Source organism: Hoplias malabaricus, chromosome 12 (genome assembly GCF_029633855.1).
Source record: "Hoplias malabaricus isolate fHopMal1 chromosome 12, fHopMal1.hap1, whole genome shotgun sequence".
NCBI classification, from domain to species: Eukaryota; Metazoa; Chordata; class Actinopteri; order Characiformes; family Erythrinidae; genus Hoplias; species Hoplias malabaricus.
In genome coordinates, this window is record NC_089811.1 from 8,422,698 (window position 1) to 8,443,712 (window position 21,015).

At 42.3% G+C, this 21,015-nt stretch overlaps 2 protein-coding genes across 6 annotated transcripts; one reads left to right on the forward strand and one right to left on the reverse strand.

Annotated features, from left to right (window-relative positions):
* Nucleotides 1-376: 376 nt before the first annotated feature.
* Nucleotides 377-13,120, reverse strand: lcp1 (lymphocyte cytosolic protein 1 (L-plastin)). Its single transcript, XM_066686590.1, has 16 exons — nt 13,020-13,120; nt 10,766-10,852; nt 9,961-10,124; nt 8,248-8,371; nt 7,369-7,501; nt 6,414-6,495; nt 5,825-5,990; nt 5,117-5,259; nt 4,539-4,634; nt 3,291-3,486; nt 3,088-3,166; nt 2,885-2,999; nt 2,666-2,799; nt 2,082-2,202; nt 1,727-1,851; nt 377-811 (listed from the first exon to the last, which is right to left on the reverse strand). Exons 2-16 carry the CDS (start codon nt 10,824-10,826, stop codon nt 679-681), a joined length of 1,872 nt encoding a protein of 623 aa, XP_066542687.1. The 5' UTR covers nt 10,827-10,852; nt 13,020-13,120; the 3' UTR covers nt 377-678.
* Nucleotides 13,121-13,941: 821 nt separating this feature from the next.
* On the forward strand, nt 13,942-20,815 carry LOC136664248 (uncharacterized). 5 transcript variants are annotated; one of them, XM_066641363.1, is made up of 10 exons: nt 13,942-14,039; nt 15,879-16,011; nt 16,319-16,804; nt 17,023-17,175; nt 17,297-17,457; nt 18,177-18,275; nt 18,778-18,914; nt 19,513-19,596; nt 19,909-20,148; nt 20,488-20,815. In XM_066641363.1, the coding sequence occupies exons 2-10, from the start codon at nt 15,918-15,920 to the stop codon at nt 20,663-20,665; spliced, it is 1,632 nt and encodes a 543-aa protein (XP_066497460.1). In that variant the 5' UTR covers nt 13,942-14,039; nt 15,879-15,917; the 3' UTR covers nt 20,666-20,815. The 5 variants fall into 5 exon arrangements, with proteins under 5 accessions (XP_066497460.1, XP_066497458.1, XP_066497462.1 ...); XM_066641361.1 differs by lacking the exon at nt 13,942-14,039 and adding an exon at nt 14,228-14,296 and having other exon boundaries at nt 20,488-20,814; XM_066641365.1 differs by lacking the exon at nt 13,942-14,039 and adding an exon at nt 14,228-14,296 and having other exon boundaries at nt 20,493-20,635.
* The last annotated feature ends 200 nt before the right edge of the window (nt 20,816-21,015 follow it).

A 21,015-nucleotide genomic window follows, 5' to 3' on the forward strand; every position in this document is an offset into this window, starting at 1 on the left:
ACAACAAGGCGAGCACTGTGATGAAATGTATTAAGGCACCTTTAATGATTAGACCCAATAGTGCCGTTGTTTAAATTTGACACGTTAAAACCAACCCAGTAAATTAGGAACGTCCCTGGACGTTCAAAATAGGTCTAAAAGTAGTCTGTCCGTCAATGGACGTCCAAAATCCATCTTAATAAGTTAGTTAAGTGGTGACCAATTGATAACGTCAGTGGATGTCCAAAATGCGTTTTATGCAAGTAATTTATTTCGGGACCAATTAATAACGTCAATGAACGTCCAAAATACTTCTAATAGTCATCTTTTCAATGTCTGTGTTTGGACGTCTTTTCAACTTTGACTGCAGCATGAACGCTTCAAGATTCTGAAACTTGTATTCAGAGAGCCACATGGTATTGTAGAAAACTATCAGATTTTATTTCTATCTCCGCAGGGTTCACATGTCATTTCTCTGCTTCTCCAGGTCACTACTTTGACGCTGCTGCGTTCAACGTTAACTTGGAATCAGAGGAAAAAGGTCAGGAAATACGTAAAATTAGACAAGAACACTGTCCATTCCAGGCCATTTCCAGACTCGCCTGTGTCATGATAAAGTACAGAAAAGAGCAAAACCATATAAAATGTTACGCAGCAGATTGTAAATGGGGTTTGGAGATGGGGGGGAGTTCCTCAGGTCTAAACTCTCTTCAGGCCTCGTGCCATGAGACAGGCGAAGACGGTCATCACCATTTTGGGCTTGACCTCCACTAGGTCCTCGGGGAGAGCGTAGACACGAGCTCCAATCTTTCTCGCCATGGAGATTGCATATCTAGAACACAAACACAGGTGTGGGTTTTATTTCTTTCAAAATGTCTTTTATAGCATACCCAGTGGCTTGCTAGGTTGGACAAACATTAGAGAACACTCAATTCAATCCATTAAACCTAGTGGGAATATGGTGTCCAACTGGCAGCAGAGGTCATGGTAAATCCAAAAGTACATGTGAGTTTAGATGATTTAAAGATGGGGATTTCAGTTTCACAGGGGATTTCCGGGTTCAGTTTTAGATGGGGATTTCCATTTCAGAGATCGGGAACGGAGTGCATTAATAAATTTATTTTTTCATTTTTCATTTTTTGGAATAAAATGACTATACCATAAAATGACAAAAGAGAATAGCTGAATTTTGAATTACAAGTTACAGACAAATGCTTTAAACCTTATTTGTATACACCTATTATTATTATTCATTCATTATCTGTAACTGCTTATCCAGTTCAGGGTCGCGGTGGGTCCAGAGCCTACCTGGAATCATTGGGCGCAAGGCAGGAATACACCCTGGAGGGGGCGCCATTCCTTCACAGGCACAGACACACACACATTCACTCACACCTACGGACACTTTTGAGTCGCCAATCCACCTACCAACGTGTGTTTTTGGACTGTGGGAGGAAACCCACGCAGACACAGGGAGAACACACCAACTCCTCACAGACAGTCACCCGGAGCGAGACTCGAACCCACAACCTCCAGGTCCCTGGAGCTGTGTGACTGCGACCCTACCTGCTGCACCACAGTGCCACCCCTATTATTATTATACCACCTTAAATATATATGGCTAAGGTCAGTCCGTGCTGTAGAAGAAATTTTGGGATCTAACACAACACAGCAGCTGCTTTGATCTCAGTATCTGAACTGTATTTCGGTCTCTATTCAAGGATCCAGGCTTGTGAAGGGAACCTACTTGGCATTGTTGAGTTTCTCCTCATCAGTAAGATCCTCAGCCTTGATCAGATCGTAGCGGATGGAGCCGGGCTGAATGGCGTCGATCAGGTCTAGAACCGGCATGCTGGTGCTGATGGATCCATCCTGTAGACACAAAGAATCAAAGCCATATCTCACATCAGTCTTCATCCAGAGAAAGGTTCAGATTCATGCCTATGCCCTTGCACTACTGTGTTTAGCTCTGAATCTGTTTACACTTTGCAGTCCACATTTCTATATCACATAAGGGTCATACTCCCACTTTCCCTACAGTGGAACACAGATCTGTTTCTTAATGAAACGTCTGTGACATACTTTGGTTGCAGACGTAGTACCTTAAATCCTGAGATGGTTTTTTTGTCCGCTTCTGAGAGAGTGGTGTTCACCCAGCCCACGATGGTGTCATCGTTGACCTTCTGCCCGTCTCCGAGTTCCTCCAGGATGTTCAGAGTGTACCTGAGGAACCCAGTGGTCCAACGTTATCATACTTTATATAAAAAGTGAAAAATGATCTGAGAGCCAGCTTTGAAGTGTTGGAAACTTGAGTCTAAGGTCACTTTGGTCAATCACAGTCATAATCTAGACGGGTATAAATCCCCTAGCACTTGGATGTGGAGCTGTGGAGCCGTGGAGCTATGGAGTTCAATCCAGTACCTCTGGGATGAGTTGGAGTGGTGTTTATGATTCAGAACTAATCATCAACACCAGCACCTGACTTTACTGATGTTTTTCTGACTGTATACACAGTAAAATCCTCACAGGGATGTATAAAGCAGTGTAACTGAACTGAAGCTATCATTCTGGGCACAGCATGGACCATGGATGATGAAAGGAATCATGATCAGAAGCTAAACAGAAGGCGATATTCCTGAGACACAATGCTGGTAAGGATTTTTATGGATGGAATTGTTTGTGTTACCTCCTCATGAGCTGCCAGAGCAGGGCGAGGGTGAGTGTGCGGTTTCCTTCGTTCAGGTCCTGCCCAGCGATGCCCACCAGAGAGAACTTAGCCTCCTTCTTCCCCAGCTCCACAGCGTAGTTACAGTTCTCCAGCTGACAGACAAAAAAACACAGGATTTACACAGTGCTGCGGGTCTTACAGATCTTGCAGAAAGTTTACAGAGGGTCGTAAGCTCACTTTCTTCATGTTGCTGCCCAGTTTGGGGTACGGTGGCTTGTTCACTTTGTCCCAGTCCACAGGAACCTTGATCTTCTCGTACAGCTGGAAGATAATCAGGGCATCGGCCAGGTCCCTGGAACACAGAAAACAATCAGCATTAGACCAGTCAGCACTAAACACGAAGTAACTATCAAACAAGAGAGGAGAGGGAGGACTCGTACCCGTAGAGGTGGTTTACTCGGGGGTTCACACCCAGAGAGTTCATCCAGTTCCGGAAGGTGCGCTCCTCTCGGGTCTCACCTGATGAGGAACAGTGCATGAATGTTCAATATAGATTTTTATATCAGCATACACACAGCCATATTTACACGGATCACACACGCCACTCCAGCTCAGAATAAAGGTACTGGATGGTCCAGCTTACCCTCGATGGAGCTCCAGTCAATGTCCTGGTTCTCCGGCTTCTTCAGCGCCGGGTATTTGTTGAAAAGATTGGCCACGAAGGCCAGGTTGAGTTTGGGGTTTCCTCTCACGACGTCAGTGGGCATGACGAACTGTCTGCAGCCAAGACGATCCGCCTGATCCAGCATACACTCGGCTCTCTTCAGGTCATCCTTCTCCTACAGAAGGCAGTAGATAACAGCAAATGGTTAAATATGAACAAAGACATACTCATTATTCACGTTTTCCGTAACTATATGAGGTCGCTCACATAGAAGGTGAGCAACACCACAACAGAGAGGTCCCAGATGTAAACATATGCAACTATAAGGCAATGCCTAATTTTGCATCATCTAATATATCCACTTGTTAGTGCTTCAAGAAACTGTACAGAAACCAAACCAAAGGATTCTTTTCAACATGAATTCAAATGTATTTACTAGTACCCCCACAGTGACTAGGACACTCTGGACTGGGCGATGTCACACAGCCCCTCCACCTACCAACATGTGTGTTTGAATTTTGGGAGGAAGCCAGAGCATCCGGAGGACACCCACACAGACACAGAGAGAACACACTACATTCCTCACAGACAGAGACACTACAGCAGCACCATGCCATCCTAAAACTAAAATAGCACATGATTGATTTTATAACTACCTCAGGGAAATTGTAACTCACTTAATCATCGATTGGAATAGCACCACAACACATACATTTAGGGACTGCTCCACAAGGAGGCGCTTTCCAAACAATAACATCAACAAGCTCACTAGTAAAAATTAGAAGTACAGTACATGGATGGACATTTCCTGAATGACTGTTGCTGACCTCAGTGTTGTCCAGTGTGTTTACATCAGAATAAACGTCTCTGTATTTCAGCCACTGACTCTTTTCTGTTCTCTGTATTTTTTTTTCTCTCTGTTCTGGATTATTTGGATTTATGAATATTCTTAATATCTAACTTTTTGCTAAAAGTGAATTGCTTTTGAAAGGGCTGTGACAGCGTTACTATAATTTTATTAATATCTTTGTATCAGGGACATGAAAAAGCCTTAAAATGGCAATAATAACAATTATCGCAGTTATATCTGGAATAATACATCGATCACAAAACTTTGCTATTGTGGTTGACCTAGTTGTGCCACCCTTCACAAAAAGTGTAGAAACTCATTAGCATAAACGTTATGGTTGTGATGGTCGGGGTTTAGTGTGCAGGTTGTATACTCACCCTCAGGCCGGTCATGTCAATGGTGATGGGAGGGATTCCCTCCTCTTCTCCTTTGGGCGACACCTGGTTCAGGATGTTGTAGTAGGCCTTGGAGTCCTGTAAACATGCAGAAAACACTGATCAGTCACATTCCTCAACAACATGGCCTATAAGAGTCAAGATCTACAAAGTTCTGGATATAAAATCTATGAATCCTGACGGACACTTTCTGAGCGATATAAAGAGAACATCAGTTCATTTCCATTTTTAGTTTTGTTACAATCGTTACAAACAGTGTCCTCCAACCTACGGCCATTGGGGGATGGGGGTGGGGGGAGGGGCACTGCAGTAGCCAATTAGAGATCACTGAACATCTTGACATAGTTTGAGGCGCGTGTGATGGATTAGGCTTGTCGTTAACATCATGTTTATTGCTGATTAGTGGAATATACGCTTTCAACACATAGTAGCGCCTCATAGCTCCAGTGTATAAGATAAAGAAGCAAATTTAAGATATCAAACATAACCATGTCTTAGCTGGTGGACCACACTTCTGAAAATGTTCATGTATAAATGCAGGTGTTGTGGAGTGCTTTTACCTTGATGTCGGAGCTGAAGTTGTTGATCTTGGGACAGCCGGCCTGCTCCAGGTGAAAGTTTGCCCATCGCAGGAGCAGCTCCTCAGGAGAGAGCTTCATCAGATCCTCCAGACTCTCACCGTCCCACAGCAAAGCAATCAGAGCTACACACACACACACACACACACACACACACACACAGAGAGAGAGAGAGAGAGAGAGAGAGAGAGAGAGAGAGAGAGAGATAATCGTGTCACTACTGTGTTTTGGAGACATTAAATGACTTTTATTCTTTTCGTTTTTTACGTGTATTGTTAATTTGATCAGTCCAGTAGATCATGAGACACAGGACACCACCCACAGGATGCTATCGGCTGGTTGTTTTTGGTTGGTGGACTATTCTCAGTGCAACAGTGACAGAGGGATTTAAAAACTCCAGCAGTCACTGCTGTGTCTGATCCACTCGTACCAGCACGACACACACTAACACACCACCACCACGTCAGTGTCACTGCAGCGCTGAGAATGATCCACCACCACATCACACCTTTGAAGAACAGGGTATGATGAAGATGAAAGTACACAGAGCCACAGATGGGCTACAGTCTGTAATTGTAGAACTATAGAGTGACCAGTGTGTGGTCAGTGGAGAGAGAATGGACAGTGAGTGTAGAAACAAGAATGTTATTTTAATGTGACTGTTAAAAAGATGCAAAACACACACTGTACCTTCATTTCTGCTGATCTCGATGTCGGCCAAAAGCCCGATTTTGATGATCTGCCACAGCAGACCCAGCACAAGGTGCTGCCTGCCCTCCTTCAGGTCCTCTGCACCGATATTCACCACATGGCAGCCAATAGCTGAGGCGGAGTTCAGGGCCAGGTTCAGATTTTCCTGAAGCATCACAGGCACAAAGGGTGACACTGAATATCTCAGAAACAAATATAACACTTTCATGACCTACTACGTTTTCTACCTTACTTTTACACTGTTGTCCAGATATTAATCAGGTCTCAACATCATTGCTATGGGTAAGAGTGTATAACCAGGCAAATATATTCAGATAAGACCATATTATCCATTTATAGCACCACACCACCATATGTCACCAGGTTTTGTCCTAAATCTGTGGTGACGTACGGAATGCAGCACTCACACAGCAAGTGGATCTCAGACAAGGGTAGCACCTTGGTCAGAAACTAGACCAGAAAAGAGCTCTAAAGAGCTAGAGCGTGGCCATATAATGTGTCTTTGGAACCACAATAGAGAGGTGGGCAGCAAATAATACAGAATTTTCACCTCCACAGGTTTGTTTACCTGGATGGTGAAAGGGGTGAGTTTCTTCTTGTTGATGGTTCTCTCGTCGATGGTGTCAGGAACAGACAAGTTGATCATTTTACTGCAGAAATAAATGAGGAATTATTTGCTTATATCCACACATACACATACACATACATCCTACTCATAGGCAAAAAATTCCTCCTGCTAGCGTCAAGTATCAAGCTACTAAATACTTTTTATTGAAAATTCATTCATGGTCAATTTCAGCTTAATGTCCATGTTTTGTCTCTGTGTTTAATTCGTGGTGATGCCATAACCATCCGTAAGCAGTCGTCCTCGTGATGTTTATGGGCTCTCTAGCCCCTCCCACATCCACAAATCAGCTAACACACCCATGAAAGGCCCATAGGAGCAGCACAAATCAGGACCAGCAAGTTTTGTCCATGGGTTAAATCAGTGGTTCCCAAAAATGTGGGAAGGGGGTGTAGCAAAGGCAAATGAATGAGATACATAACATTTATCACTTGTAATAGATCCACTCTGTGACTGTGATTTATCACTTTATGTTGTTTTGTTAAATGAGTTTATGTGTATTACGTGAGTGTATGAATGTTTAAAATAATTTCCAGTGGAGTCTGGAAGCTATAGGTATATGTGTGTGTGTCAGTTTGGGGGTGGGCTTCAAAATACTCTTATCTACAAAAGGAGGGCACTGTAGAAAATGTTTGGAAAGCACTGGGTTAAATGTTGGGCTCACAATGATGGAACCAGGGTGGGTTAAACTTAGGGCATATCTGGGCTGACAAACACATTCTGGGCCCATGTGGACCCCATGTATACATGGTTACTGGGCAGCCCAGTTTTCTGATGTAGGTGGCCCACCTGTACCCAACTGGACCACCAAATTCATCCTGAATACAGCCAGCCCAATTGCACTGTTGGCATAGTCAGGTTTAATAGTTAATAGTGATGTGTGTGTGTGTGTGTGTACCAGAGTATGATGCCGTCTCCCACAGCTGTGAATAGGTCGTTTGTGCTGGGGTCCATGGGCAGGACGTGTTTAGCATCGCCGTCTTTCTCCAGAGCTTTGTTGACCCAGTTGACGAACGCAACCTTCTCCTCCTCTACACGAACACATCAAGATATAAATCACAGCAGATGTTAATAAATATCTAGCGGTAGTACCAGCCACTTCTTTTGCCATCTTAATGCCAAGAATAAACAGCTTTTTGTGCAGGGGGTGTAATGAGGGACAATGCTTGTTTACTATAAAAGAAAATTGAGTGCAATTATTCATTCGTTCATTCATTCATTCATTCATTGTCTGAAACCGCTTATTCAATTCGGGGTCGCGGTGTGAGTTCAGTTAGCATTTAAAAATTGCAAGTATCAAATACATTAAAGCTATATTTCAGCTCTAAATACAATTTTAAATGAAGATGAATTTATTACATAGTAATTCCATAAGACTATAATTAATTACATAGACTTAAAATATTACGTCTCATCCCAGGGTCAAGGTTATGAGGAACGGACCATAAGCAATGATCAAATTTACATAAACTAAACGCTTTTTAAATGTATTTTGCTGAATTTACTCCCCAGTAATTAAACATCTTCCATCGGTGAGTCTCCCCAGATCTCTCACAGTGGCCCTAGCCTTGGGAGCACATACCTCTCCAAGACATATGAGGCCATCCCACTGTTTCTTTACAAACAGCCACTAACACAACACTGAACAGTTTTAGTGTTTCGGAGGAGAACACACAGTGCCCAGATCCATCACATCAGCTTAAGCTCATATGTTAAAATGTCTTAGGTCTCCAGACCTAAGTGAGTGGGTGTAAGGGAGTGGGTGTATTCCTCGTACCTGAGTAGGAGTGCTGTGTTCCTGACTGCTCTGAAGTTCCCGCCACTGCGCAGATGCCCTCCTTCTTATTGATGGCCTTCCTGAAAGTCTTCGCCACCTCAGAGCTCTTCAGATCATGGAATACCTGCAACAGTGAAAGAAAGAAAGAAGTTTCACACACACACCCAAACACACACTCACTGCTGTGGACAGTTTCACACTCTCACCCAGTCATTCACACAGTCACACCAGTGGACAGTGTCACACACTCACTGCTGTGGACAGTTTCACACTCTCACCCAGTCATTCACACAGTCACACCAGTGGACAGTGTCACACACTCACCGAATCACTCACACCAGTGGATAGTGTCACACACTCACACTGTCACTCATACCTATGGACAGTTTCACACACTCACTCACTCACACCTGTGGACTGTTTCACAAACTCACTCACTCACACCTGTGGACTGTTTCACAAACTCACTCACTCAAGCCTATGGACAGTTTCACACACTCACTCATTCACACACTCACTCACTCAATCACTCACTCACTCACTCACTCAATCACTTGCACCTGTGGACAGTTTCACAAACTCACTCACTCACACCTATGGACAGTTTCACACACTCACTCATTCATTCACTCACTCACACCTGTGGACAGTTTCACACATTCACTCACTCACTCAATCACTTGCACCTGTGGACAGTTTCGCAAACTCACTCACTCACTCACACCTATGGACAGTTTCACACACTCACTCATTCACTCACTCACTCATTCACTCACTCACTCACACCTGTGGACCATTTCACACACTCACTCATTCACTCACTCACTCACTTACTCACTCACGCCTATGGACAGTTTCACAAACTCACTCATTCACTCACACACTCACTTACTCACTCACTCATGCCTATGGGTAGTTTCACACACTCACTCATTCACTCACTCACTCACTTACTCACTCACGCCTGTGGACAGTTTCACACACTCACTCACTCACACCTGTGGACAGTTTCACACACTCACTCATTCACTCACTCACTCACTTACTCACGCCTATGGACAGTTTCACACACTCACTCATTCACTCACTCACTCACTTACTCACTCACACCTATGGACAGTTTCACACACTCACTCATTCTCTCACTCACTCACTCACTCACTCAATCACTCACTTGCACCTGTGGACAGTTTCACAAACTCACTAACTCACTCACTCCTATGGACAGGTTCACACACTCACTCACTCACTCACACCTGTGGACAGTTTCACACACTCACTCATTCACTCACTCACTCACTCACAGCTGTGGACAGTTTCACACACTCACTCATTCACTCACTCACTCACACCTGTGGACAGTTTCACACATTCACTCATTCACTCACACCTGTGGACAGTTTCACAAACTCACTCACTCACTCACTCACTCACACCTATGGACAGGTTTACACACTCACTCACTCACTCACTCACTCATTTACACCTGTGGACAGTTTCACACACTCACTCATTCACTCACTCACTTACTCACACCTGTTGACAGTTTCACAATTACTCACTCACGCCTATGGACTCACTCACTCACTCACTCACTCAGACCTGTGGACAGTTTCTCACACTCATTCACTCACACACTCACAGCTGTGGACAGTTTCATACTCTCACCCTGTCACTCACTCAGACATTCACAGCTTTGAACCTGTGGCTGACCTTTACAAACTCGTCAAATGTGATCTTTCCGTCCTGGTTCTGGTCCATGCTTCTGCTGAGCTCCTGGATAATTTCTCGGACCCTGTACCCGGGCAGTGGGAGGTTGGCCACCTTAAAAAGTTCATTCAGCTCCTCTGTGCTGATGTAACCATTAGAGTCCACATCTGAGGGAAAGATTAAAGGCCAGATGAGTTAAACAGGAGACGGTGGGTAGAGCAGGAATTAGGGAGGTTAGGGATAGTTGTTTTACTTTGGTATTTGTTTATATTTTATATATAAAAATAATAATATTATATATTTTATTATTATTATCTTCACACTGTGTAAAACATGTATCTTTATTTCTGTGGATTGTTATTTTACTGCATCATTTGAACACAGTAACTGTCCTTCACACCTTTTCATATTTTCATGATGAATGGACCAATAGAAATACACCAAAATGACAATTTTTTGGGACAGAAATTATACATTTTTAAAGATTAGATTATATCAGATAAACCTTTTCTAATCCCCAAAAGGAAATTCATATATTCAGATTCATATATTGATATGAAATTATCTATTTCCTCATTCACTAAAACTAAAAATAGGGAGCCATTTCAGTTACAGTCTGAACTACTTTTTACTAAATATTGAGAACTATTGGATATTTTCCATCTTCTACAGTGGTGGGGAAGTTGGCCAAGCTTTAGAGAAACTACAGTTAACCCAAACCTAATGTTTCTACACACTTGAGGACCTCAAATGACAAAATACACATTTTCTTCTTCTCTGATAAACACTGTGGTTGTTGTCTTCTTACCAACTTTGCTGAAGGCCTCCCTCAGCTCCTCAATATCTTCAGGAGAAATTGATCCAGACATCTTTGCTGATGATTAGCAACAAGGGCCTGTAACATTGACACAGACAGGCAGAGTTTTAACATTTTCACAGCAGTGCAGACCAGGAGACTTTAGGTTAATACGGCTGTCAATGAGGCTCTTCTGGGCACCTTTAATGTTTCAGGAACTTTTTAAAGACAAGTTCAAGAACCTTCCAAGAACTTTAATAAAGCACAAGAACGTTTCCTGGATGCATTTTTTTGAGGATTCAATCTAAAGAACTTCTGAAGGTCTTCCAGGGACTTCTGCTTTTCATGGGTCAACATATCTACATTTGTCCAGAAATGTACACAACGTGCCCTAATTCATGCCCTACTAGAGCTGCCCCAGTCAACTACAAGTGCTGTTATAGTGAATATAGAAACATTAGGAAGAAAGAGCAGCTAAGTGATACATTTTTTAACATCACCATCCGCTCACCCTCACATTCATCTAAGGGGGAGTCCCTGAATATATAAGTGTTGTTCCACTTAATCTAGAGAAGGTTGAGAGAATGAGTTAAATGCATGAATGTAGACTTCAGTAGCAGAAACTTTCCATTTCTAATTTAAGAAAAAACCAAAAACAATGATGGACAGGAAGGGGTAAGATTATTTACAAGACTGAACCATTACTAACTAGTGGTAACTGTATTAAAACTACAAGAGTTACTTCATTAAAACTGGGATTTTGTGACTGTTTTATATTTTTACTGATGTAAAATTTGGCTAAATAGCATATTTCAGTCAGAGATTATATTCCTCTGAAAATGTCCAGCTATACGCCTCATGGCCTTTTAAGGACAACACCAAACCTGTCACATAGAGCCAAAGCAGAAGTGAAAGCCTTCCCCTTCTCTAAATATAAAGAGACACATGGCATACTTTATCCTCTTAAGAAACTTCAGTTTGTTCTGTTTTTAAAGAAGACGTCATAACATCGTGCAGTAAAAGGCCTGAAATGGGTTTATGTGTCTGTAAAGTAGGTCTAGACACCAGGTGCTATTAGAAGGTGCTAAATGCGAGTAATACTTTGAATCAACCATACTTTGTGTTCTCGTCTAGTCGAATGAGAATTTCCTTCTTGAATGATGTGGAGCAGAGTTAACTGATTCTCTAGCTCATACTATAGCTGGCTCAATGGAGGTTTCATGACTTTTGCCATGCAAATCTGGCTCATTACAAAGCCGCACAGGCCTTTGCAGTGCTTCATAAGTGATCAGATAACAAAGCACATTTGCATTATATTTCTCCATATAATTTCCTTTTTCCTCATCTGCAGCTGGCTTTATAAATCAGATCAACCACAAATCATCTTTATCAGCTCCAATGAATTTGTCTTCATGTAAGACTCTTAGTCATTTCTGTGTGACTGCTGACGCCCACCTTCGCCCGTCTCATGTCGTCTTCAAGCTATAAAAATGGAAAACTAAGGGGGCGGAAGTCATCACAACTCAGAATTATCACAGTTCATAATTACAGCAAACAAGATGAGAAATGCAACAACTTTGGGGGTCCAGGACATCCGACTAACACTCTTGACACCCTCAAAACAATGAAACCTAATACCTCTGGGGTCTCTGAATAACGTCTCCTCTATAAGGTTATAGGTTGAGGTTTTGTGTGTTGAGAATGACCTGTTATTCTTGGGGTCGTTGTGGTGGCACTCATTTAGCTACAGCCTGGAGGAAGAGATTAACTTGTAAGGGAAAGCACAGCGAGAGAGAAAGATAGAGAGCTGGTTTTGCTGCTGTTGCAAAGCTTAACCGCAACTTCCTGTTCAACTTTAACTGCACAGCAAAGCTTTACTTCATTTCTTTACTTCACGGTTCACTTGCCCATATACCTACATGAATGGTCCACAAATTGGGACCGTGACAAGATCTGGGCAATGCTAGCGATGCATATGAAATGCAAACTTTTGTGGAACATCTCAAAGATGGGAGAGTAATTATTAAGCATGGTGCCATCGTTAATAATACTCAAGGGTATTGGGAAATCTCCAAATCTTATAAACTTTATATATCAGTAGGAATACATTATGAACACATGACGACAAGTTTTACACATGTTCAAGCATGGACACACCTAAGGCCTACAAAGTTATCATTGATTGAAGTTGTGGTACCCAACCCATCCCACTCCCAACAGTCTAACTCCCAGCCATTAGAAACTAGACCAACAGGTGAGCTCTTACCAGCAGAAGATGTTCGTGATGGCTTCTTGCTTTCTCTCAGAGGGTCCCCTGCTCTCCGCTCTGGACAGGGAGTGTGCAGGATTGCTGCTACAACGACAGATCTATTCAAATAAGAGAGGAAGGAAGTGACAGCTAGCACACAAAGTCTGAAACAGGAACCTAGCTCTTGATGGCTTTATAAGGCAATCTGCGAGTCAGCTTTCTCACCAGGCAAGGTGACATTCTGAAATGTAAGTTCTTCAAGTCAGCCAATCCATTCCAAACCTGATATCTCAATTAGATTTGGTACATCTCGTCTGAGATGGTGTTTGACAAGCACTGTGGAACAGGAAGTGTCAAAGACAAACGGATTAATATGTAGTCTTTGTAAACTGGCTTACTGCGGTTTCTTATGTGGCCACTTGCCATTTTCATTGAAGCACACAGGTCCACATCTTAAAATGAGGGATTTCTTTAAGGTGCACACGTTGTAGTCCCTTACATTCTACGAATCTCTGATAATATAATCTAAATAAAAAAGTATGCAATGATATCAGACATTCTGGAGCAGGTGCACATGGGTTTACGTCACCATGCTTAAAGCCAAGTGTCAGCTAGAGGGCCATGAAGCCCCCTGATGTGTTCTCTGGAATGATGGAGCACTTCCCCATAGCCTTTGGATGAGTTAGGGGCAGTTGAGATCCAGAACTAATCATACAACCCCACCTCACAACTGAACACCATCAAATAATCACAGATATTTTTCTAATTTTGGCCCTGAAGGGAATCAATCAGATGTGTGTTCCTCTAGGCTACTGTCTTCTGTCTGTCGTACTCTTCTGTGAAATCTTGATTACTGTGAAGATCTGAGAGCATTTAACTCCAATTCTGTGTACCTTTATACCCCTCTAGACCACAGTGACCGAATAGTCAGTGCTTTTCTACGACCATTTTAGAAAATGTCTACAAACTTTTGGACATAGTGTATCTAGGGAGACGAAAGGAACACAGGAGTGGATTTGAGACACAGCCATTCATTCGGTCAGTCGCATTTTATCAACACAGGCGTGATAAGTTATATGTTATGCAGAATACAAATGAAAAAAACTAGATGTGATATGGAAAAACCGAGTTTTGTGGGACAAGGGTGTGAAATAACCAAGCTGTAGCTTTAATACTAGTTTTAGGGTGTCGGCGTGGTTGCTATGGTGTACAGCGCGGTTGCTAGGGTCTACAGCGTAGTTGTGTGTTGTGACTCCAAGGCCAATCTTAACTGGACCGTAACACTAAATTACAAAGTAAGTGTTTTAGATTTGTCAGATTTTATGACTGGTGAAATTTGTTCTACACTAAGTAAACAGACTTTTATTTATTTCCAGCGTTAATAAATAGATGTACATGCATTGATTTAATAGATAAAATGTTAAAATTCCTTATTGGCGCAGCAAGTAGTGTCGCAGTCACACAGCTCCAGGGACCTGGATTCGATTCCCGCTCCGGGTGACTGTCTGTGAGGAGTTGGTGTGTTCTCCCCGTGGCCGCGTGGGTTTCCTCCAGGTGCTCCAGTTTCCTCCCACAGTCCAAAAACACACGTTGGTAGGTGGATTGGCGACTCAAAAGTGTCCGTAGGTGTGAGTGTGTGTGTGTGTGTTGCCCTGTGAAGGACTGGCGCCCCCTCTAGGGTGTATTCCCGCCTTGCGCCCAATGATTCCAGGTAGGCTCTGGACCCACCGCGACACTGAAATGGATAAGAGCTTACAGATAATGAATGAATGTTCGGTAAAGTGTGTGAGAGAATGTTTGCACATTATTTTTATTTAAGTAAAAGCAAAAACTATGTTATTATTGCTCAGGCTTAAGGAAAATCTGCGTAAAATACATTAACGTACTTGTATTTAAAGCTGCACTACATTCAAAAACGTTTGGGGAGTGTGCTACCTCTCTGGGGGGGTAATGAGCTCTCGCACCTCGCTGCCGTTGAATGCTTAGCTGAACCTATGTGTGCTTTTAGGTCCTTTACACCTTTATTTGCTGCACAAAACATGGGGATTTCTTTTTAATTCATCCGAGAACTTTAAATTTCATTTATGTTCCGGCATAGCTGCTCGAGATGATGGTAGGTACATGAGCTTTGCCTGACGTAAACAAGGACTACTGACGTGCAGACTGACCAATTAAATGTTTACAGAGAAGGTTATAGACCAATAACGGTAGCTCTACAGTCAGACCGTCCAATCAGAAGAATTTAGGCTCCTTCACCACGCCCCCTTCTCACTCAAGCGAACCAATCGGAGTAGGGGAGGGCGGGACTAGTTTGGGAACGAAACTTCTCGAAGTTCTATGTAAGCTCTAGAAAAACAAAATCCCGGACGTTTGTGAAATTCCGCCTGGACATTTTTTTAAGTCTAAAAAAGAGGACATGTCCGGGTAAAAGAGGACGTCTGGTCACCCTAGTTTAACTGCACCTTTTGTAATGTGGGTTGTGCTGCGTTCAATTTCCTTGGATCTGGTAATTGCAGGCATGTTCACATTGAACGTGATGGAAACGTTGCTTAATGGAATTAGATTTATATATATATATATATATATATATATATATATATATATATATATATATATATATATATATAATCTATAATATAGATATATTATAGATTATATATAGAAAAAGTATTGGACGTTATTTTTCAAGTATCAAATAATAAGTAATAATTATAGCTATTTTCACTCGTTAAATATATGGTTTGCTCGGCCTATTATGAAGTAATGTGAACATCAGGGACTCAGAGGTCAGGCTTAAATTTTGTATGCTAAATTTTGGTATTACTTGAATTCCATTCCTGTTTTTCAACACTTAAACACTTCAACATTTTTTTCAAGATGATCGGGTGATAAATCGACCTGTCTTGCTGGACCACAATGGGGTCTGAGCATATCAAACTCCTGAGGAGGCCACTTCCTCCTAAAAAACTCCAACCCCTTCACAGACCCTTCCGAAAGACTTTTCTTTCTGGTGAGTGTTGATAAACTAAAAGATCTTATATAGTGTTTTTCTTCTGTATTTGCAGAGATATGCATATGTCATCAGCATTAGAACTTCAACTGGGTAGAAAATGATCTGCAAATAATGTTCTTTAGAGTCAGGTCTTGGTATTATCCACTACATTATTCAATTAATGTTTAAGGGCTAAAGAGCAGGGAATCAGGGTCTTCTGGGAACTATGTGCTATATAAATAAAAGTTGACTGGCTTATTTACAAGTCATTGTGGAAAAGAGAATTACAATTCTAGGTCTTAACAGCTTCCTCTGTTTCTTCTAGATCCAAGTGTGGAGTCTCTTCCTTCTGGAAGCATACATGGAATTGAGTGGAGTTTCTATGACACCTCTCTTTGGGATTTCAATCCAGAACTGTCCTATATCATTCCTGTACCCCTTTACTTGCTCGCCCCAGATTCCCCTCCCTTGCCTCATGAAATCACCAATTCTTTTCCTTCTCGACCCCAGAGAACTTTCTCCCGACCCCCTATTTTGGATCTGCTGAAAGACCAACCCCGCTTTGCCCCACCTCCACCCTGCTTCCTCCTTAACGACTTCATGGAAGCTGCCCAATCACGGCCCGAGTTGGTTGGGCGTGGACGGCTGCTGAGGAAAACGATCCTGTCCCGCTGTAACTACAGGAAGCTTGTAGACATGTTTCTGTCTGAGATACACAGCGGGCATCAGTGCAAAGTGGCCAATCAGATTCTGAGCTCAGATGAGATACCACCAGCCAGTCGTAGGATTCCGGAGAGGCAGATTATATACGGTGACAAAAACAAGCACAACATGTGATCCTGCTGTTTTTGCAACAATCTCAAACAAACTGTTGCTTTTTTTCTGTTAGAGTGAGTGACTGTCAGAACGGTGCTGCAACAAACAGACTCACGTGAAAGTCCTAGCAGGCACAGGGAACCATTTGGTGTTGAAATATCTGAAATGTGACTAACATCAGTGTGTTGTGTGTGTGTGTGTGTGTATGTTTAGAGCTGGCTGCCCAGGTTCGGATGGAGCTGCGGGCACAAATGCTGTGTGTGAGGCATTTTCTAGAAGAACCACTCTCTCAATTTCAGCAGAACTCATTGGAGCTGTGGAAGACAAACAACAGTGAACATGTACAGCAGCAATCTATGTATCCAAGTAAGACACACACACACATTTACAGCACCAAACAAAATTTCTTCTTCTTTCTATTTTTGATATTCTGTTCTCCTGTTCTGTACATATTCTCTCTCTCTCTCTCTCTCTCTCTCTCTCTCAGTGAAGGAGGTCATTCTGAGCTCTTTCCCAGTGAAACACTTCCAGGGTTCCTGCAGATCTTCTTCACCCTTCCATCCTTCAGCAGAGTGTGTAATGATCTCTCTCTCTGAGCTTGCCATCCTCGAGTGTCTCTCACAGCGCAGCAAGGCCCTCAGCCTCAAGGTCTGTGTGTATGCATGTGTGTATGTGTGCTGGTATATGCGGGCGATTAGGGGCAGGGTCAAATGATTAATCCGAGCTAAAGGTTAAATGGAGGTTTCTATCAAGTCACCCACACTCTCGACCTCTTTCTGTGTTCAGTGATGCACTGAAATCAAGGTAGTGTTTTCCTGGACTAAATATACATCATTATTTATGGAAATATTAAATAAAGCATGCTCTCATTAGGACTGTATAATTAATATATGTTTTTGCAAGGTATCGCAATGTGAGGTTCCATTGGAGAAGCATTGTCTTAAATGACATTTACTATATTATATGAGCCTATGAACAGTTTTAAAATTGAATTATTCACAATGTGAAGCAGTAATGACTACTGTCACAACAAACTCACATCACCATAAGAGGCTTTATGGGGAATTGAATCGAATCATTGTCATATTTAAAACTGGGATATTCAGACTTGTGTGTGTGTGTGTGTGTTTGTGAGTGTCTATATTTTGTTGCATATTGTTGTCGTAATAAAAGACTCTTTTCTCTGCCCGTGGTTTTGTTTGGGAAATGAGAAGAGAGAGATTGCGGAAGAGTGGCACTTCTGCATGCACTTCTTTCACTTCACACTCCTGTGTTTGTCTTTATTAGAGATTTCTTTGGAGTGATTGTGTGTGCTACATTGTTTATTATTGATGTGCATGCTTGTGTGTGTGTTTGTGTTTCTTTAGGCTCACTTCATCTCTCAGCTCCCTGAACTTTCTCCATTGGTTCAAAGTCTCCTTTACCTCAATCTGTCATTTAATGACTTCACAGTGTTCCCTGTGGAGGTGAGTGTTCCTGGCCAATTTATTGGAAATATCTCTCATGCTCTGAGGAGTGTGGTGTGTTCCCCCTGTGTCCGCATGGGTTTCCTCCCACAGTTCAAAAACACACGTTGGTAGGTGGATTGGCGACTCAAAAGTGTCCGTAGGTGTGAGTGAGTGTGTGTGTGTTGCCCTGTGAAGGACTGGCGCCCCCTCCAGGGTGTACTCCCGCCTTGCGCCCAATGATTCCAGGTAGGCTCTGGACCCACCGCGACCCTGAACTGGGTAAGCGGTTACAGACAATGAATGAATGAATGAATATCTCTCATGCTCCTGTAGTTTAAGTAGCTACAGTACCTTTGATGTACAGTTTGTTTCCTTTATTTCCTATACATTCATTTAAATATAGCTTCTGATTTGGTATTATTATCCTGTAAGTCCAGGTGTGTGAACACAAGATCAATGAAACTTTGATGTGTCGGTTATGTCTCTCTCTCTCTATCTGCCCCCCCACTGCCTGTGTAAGGTGTGTGACTTGGTTCATTTGGAGGTCCTGAAGCTGAGAGATAATCCAATAGAAGAAATTCCAGCCAACATAGAGAATCTGCACAATCTGAAAACCCTGGTCATCTCCTTCTGCAAGATTACCACATTACCATCCCAGTAACCAAAACACACACACACACACAAACACACATACACACACACAAACCCAGAGGAAGTACTTCTGTTTCAGAGAACACGCTAAGTTTTTACTTTCAGCCAAAAGAGTCATTTTTGTAGGAGATATCACCGAGGAGAGTAGATTTAACAGGCTCCACTTGAATACACGTTTCTAAATTTGAAGTTCAACAAATCATTACAAACGATTGGGACCTGTGATAGCTGCACAAGACCTGGTGTTGCCCCTAAAACTGTCCTCATCAGAGAAACAGCACATAAAAGCTTCCATTTCTGAGAGAGGAACATCAAGGTCCACTCTCACTTCACATCTCAACACATACACAGCTGTCGGTCTCCATCCTTCCACTGCGAGAAGAATAGCAGCAGTGTGGGTCTGAAAATATGTGGGGCTTGAAAGAGGAAGCCAGCACTGAGAAAAGGAAATAGACACAAAAATGAATATTCATACTACTCACAACCTTTTCATGGCTGTGGAACAGATGACACACCCTGGCTTAGTGTGGAGTGAATTTTGAGTGCTATGATGTCTTTCTAGTAAAACTGTCAGTGAGTTTTTACTGTGTGTGTGTGTGTCTAGGTTATACCACCTGCCATTTCTGAAGCACCTGGACATGTCCCACAACCTCATCAGCTCCATCAGCAGTGAAATCAAAAACCTTAGGTGGGAGACAAGGACAGAATGCACAAACAACAGGAAGTACATATAAACAATTACACAGGTCGAAATCTAGACAGACAGAGGGACAGACAGACTGAGAGACACATAGAGGGACTGACACATATGTAGAGAGACACTTAGATTGATAGAGACACACAGCAAGAGCTAGATGATAGAAGGACAGACGTCTGAAAACAGACACTGTGACAAACGGCCATACAATTTGGCTGTATCAGTCAGTTTGCATGTTATATGCATGTATTGTGTGTGTTGTGTGTGTGTGTGTGTGTGTATGTGCATTGTGTGTGTATATAGGTCTCTTCAGTGTTTGAACCTGGAAGGAAATCAGTTGGAGGCCCTGCCTGCGGGGGTTCTCAGTTTGTCTTTAACCGAGCTCCGTCTGAGTGGGAACTACACACACCCACTCCTGTGGAGCAGAAATACTGTGAACACTCCACCATCCCTCACACACTCCGCTGCACACACACTCGCCCACACACACCCTCAGCCGCACTACAGCAACCTGCCTGCTGCAGCACAGACCACACTCAACAGGTAACAAACACACACTCGCGCACACACACACACCCACACACACATACTAACTGATATATGTTCCTACAGCCTGCCCCCTGCAGGACAAATTGCACTCCATATGTTAAACACAGACAGTTCTCTTAACAGACAGATAATGACATAGTTATAATCACTCTCCAATTTTTTTCTGTTTATAAATATTTCATATACATTTGTTGCATTTTATTTATTTATTTTTGTACATAATTTGAAAACACTTAATAGTGAGTCAAAATTTTAGAAGTAATGCACAAGAAACCTTAACTTAAACTTAATCTTATATAAAATACATTTACTTACATGTGGTTTGTATCTCAGTGCAGATGTGTGTGAGTGCTGTGGAGGTCCCCAGTTTGGTCCTGGATTGAAACTGATTCGTCCAATTTACAGACTCTTCAACCTCGGATGCATCCCGATTCTTTTCCACTCCTGCTCCATCTCCTGTTACACAAACTTCAGGAAACAAACACACACACAGACACTACACACAGACTAGACCACTAAGAAAATCATTAGTAATTTCAGTATATTATATTATTTTTTATTGTTTTATTAATAAATGTAATAAACTGGCTCAAACTGTGTAATACTGTATTATTTAAAACATATATTTGTGGATGTTATTATATATTTAACACTGTATCACACTGTTTTTGCTGGAAATAAATTACACCCATGAAGAGGTGGTTTTTCACTTTTGTATATATTACTTTACAAATATAATCTGAAGAAAAACATATACCATTGGTTGTTCTGGAGCAGCTGTACGTGATCTTATTGGCCATAACATACACTCTTAGCTCATAGCCAATCATAGCTCAAGACGCGGATATTACCAGCCAATTG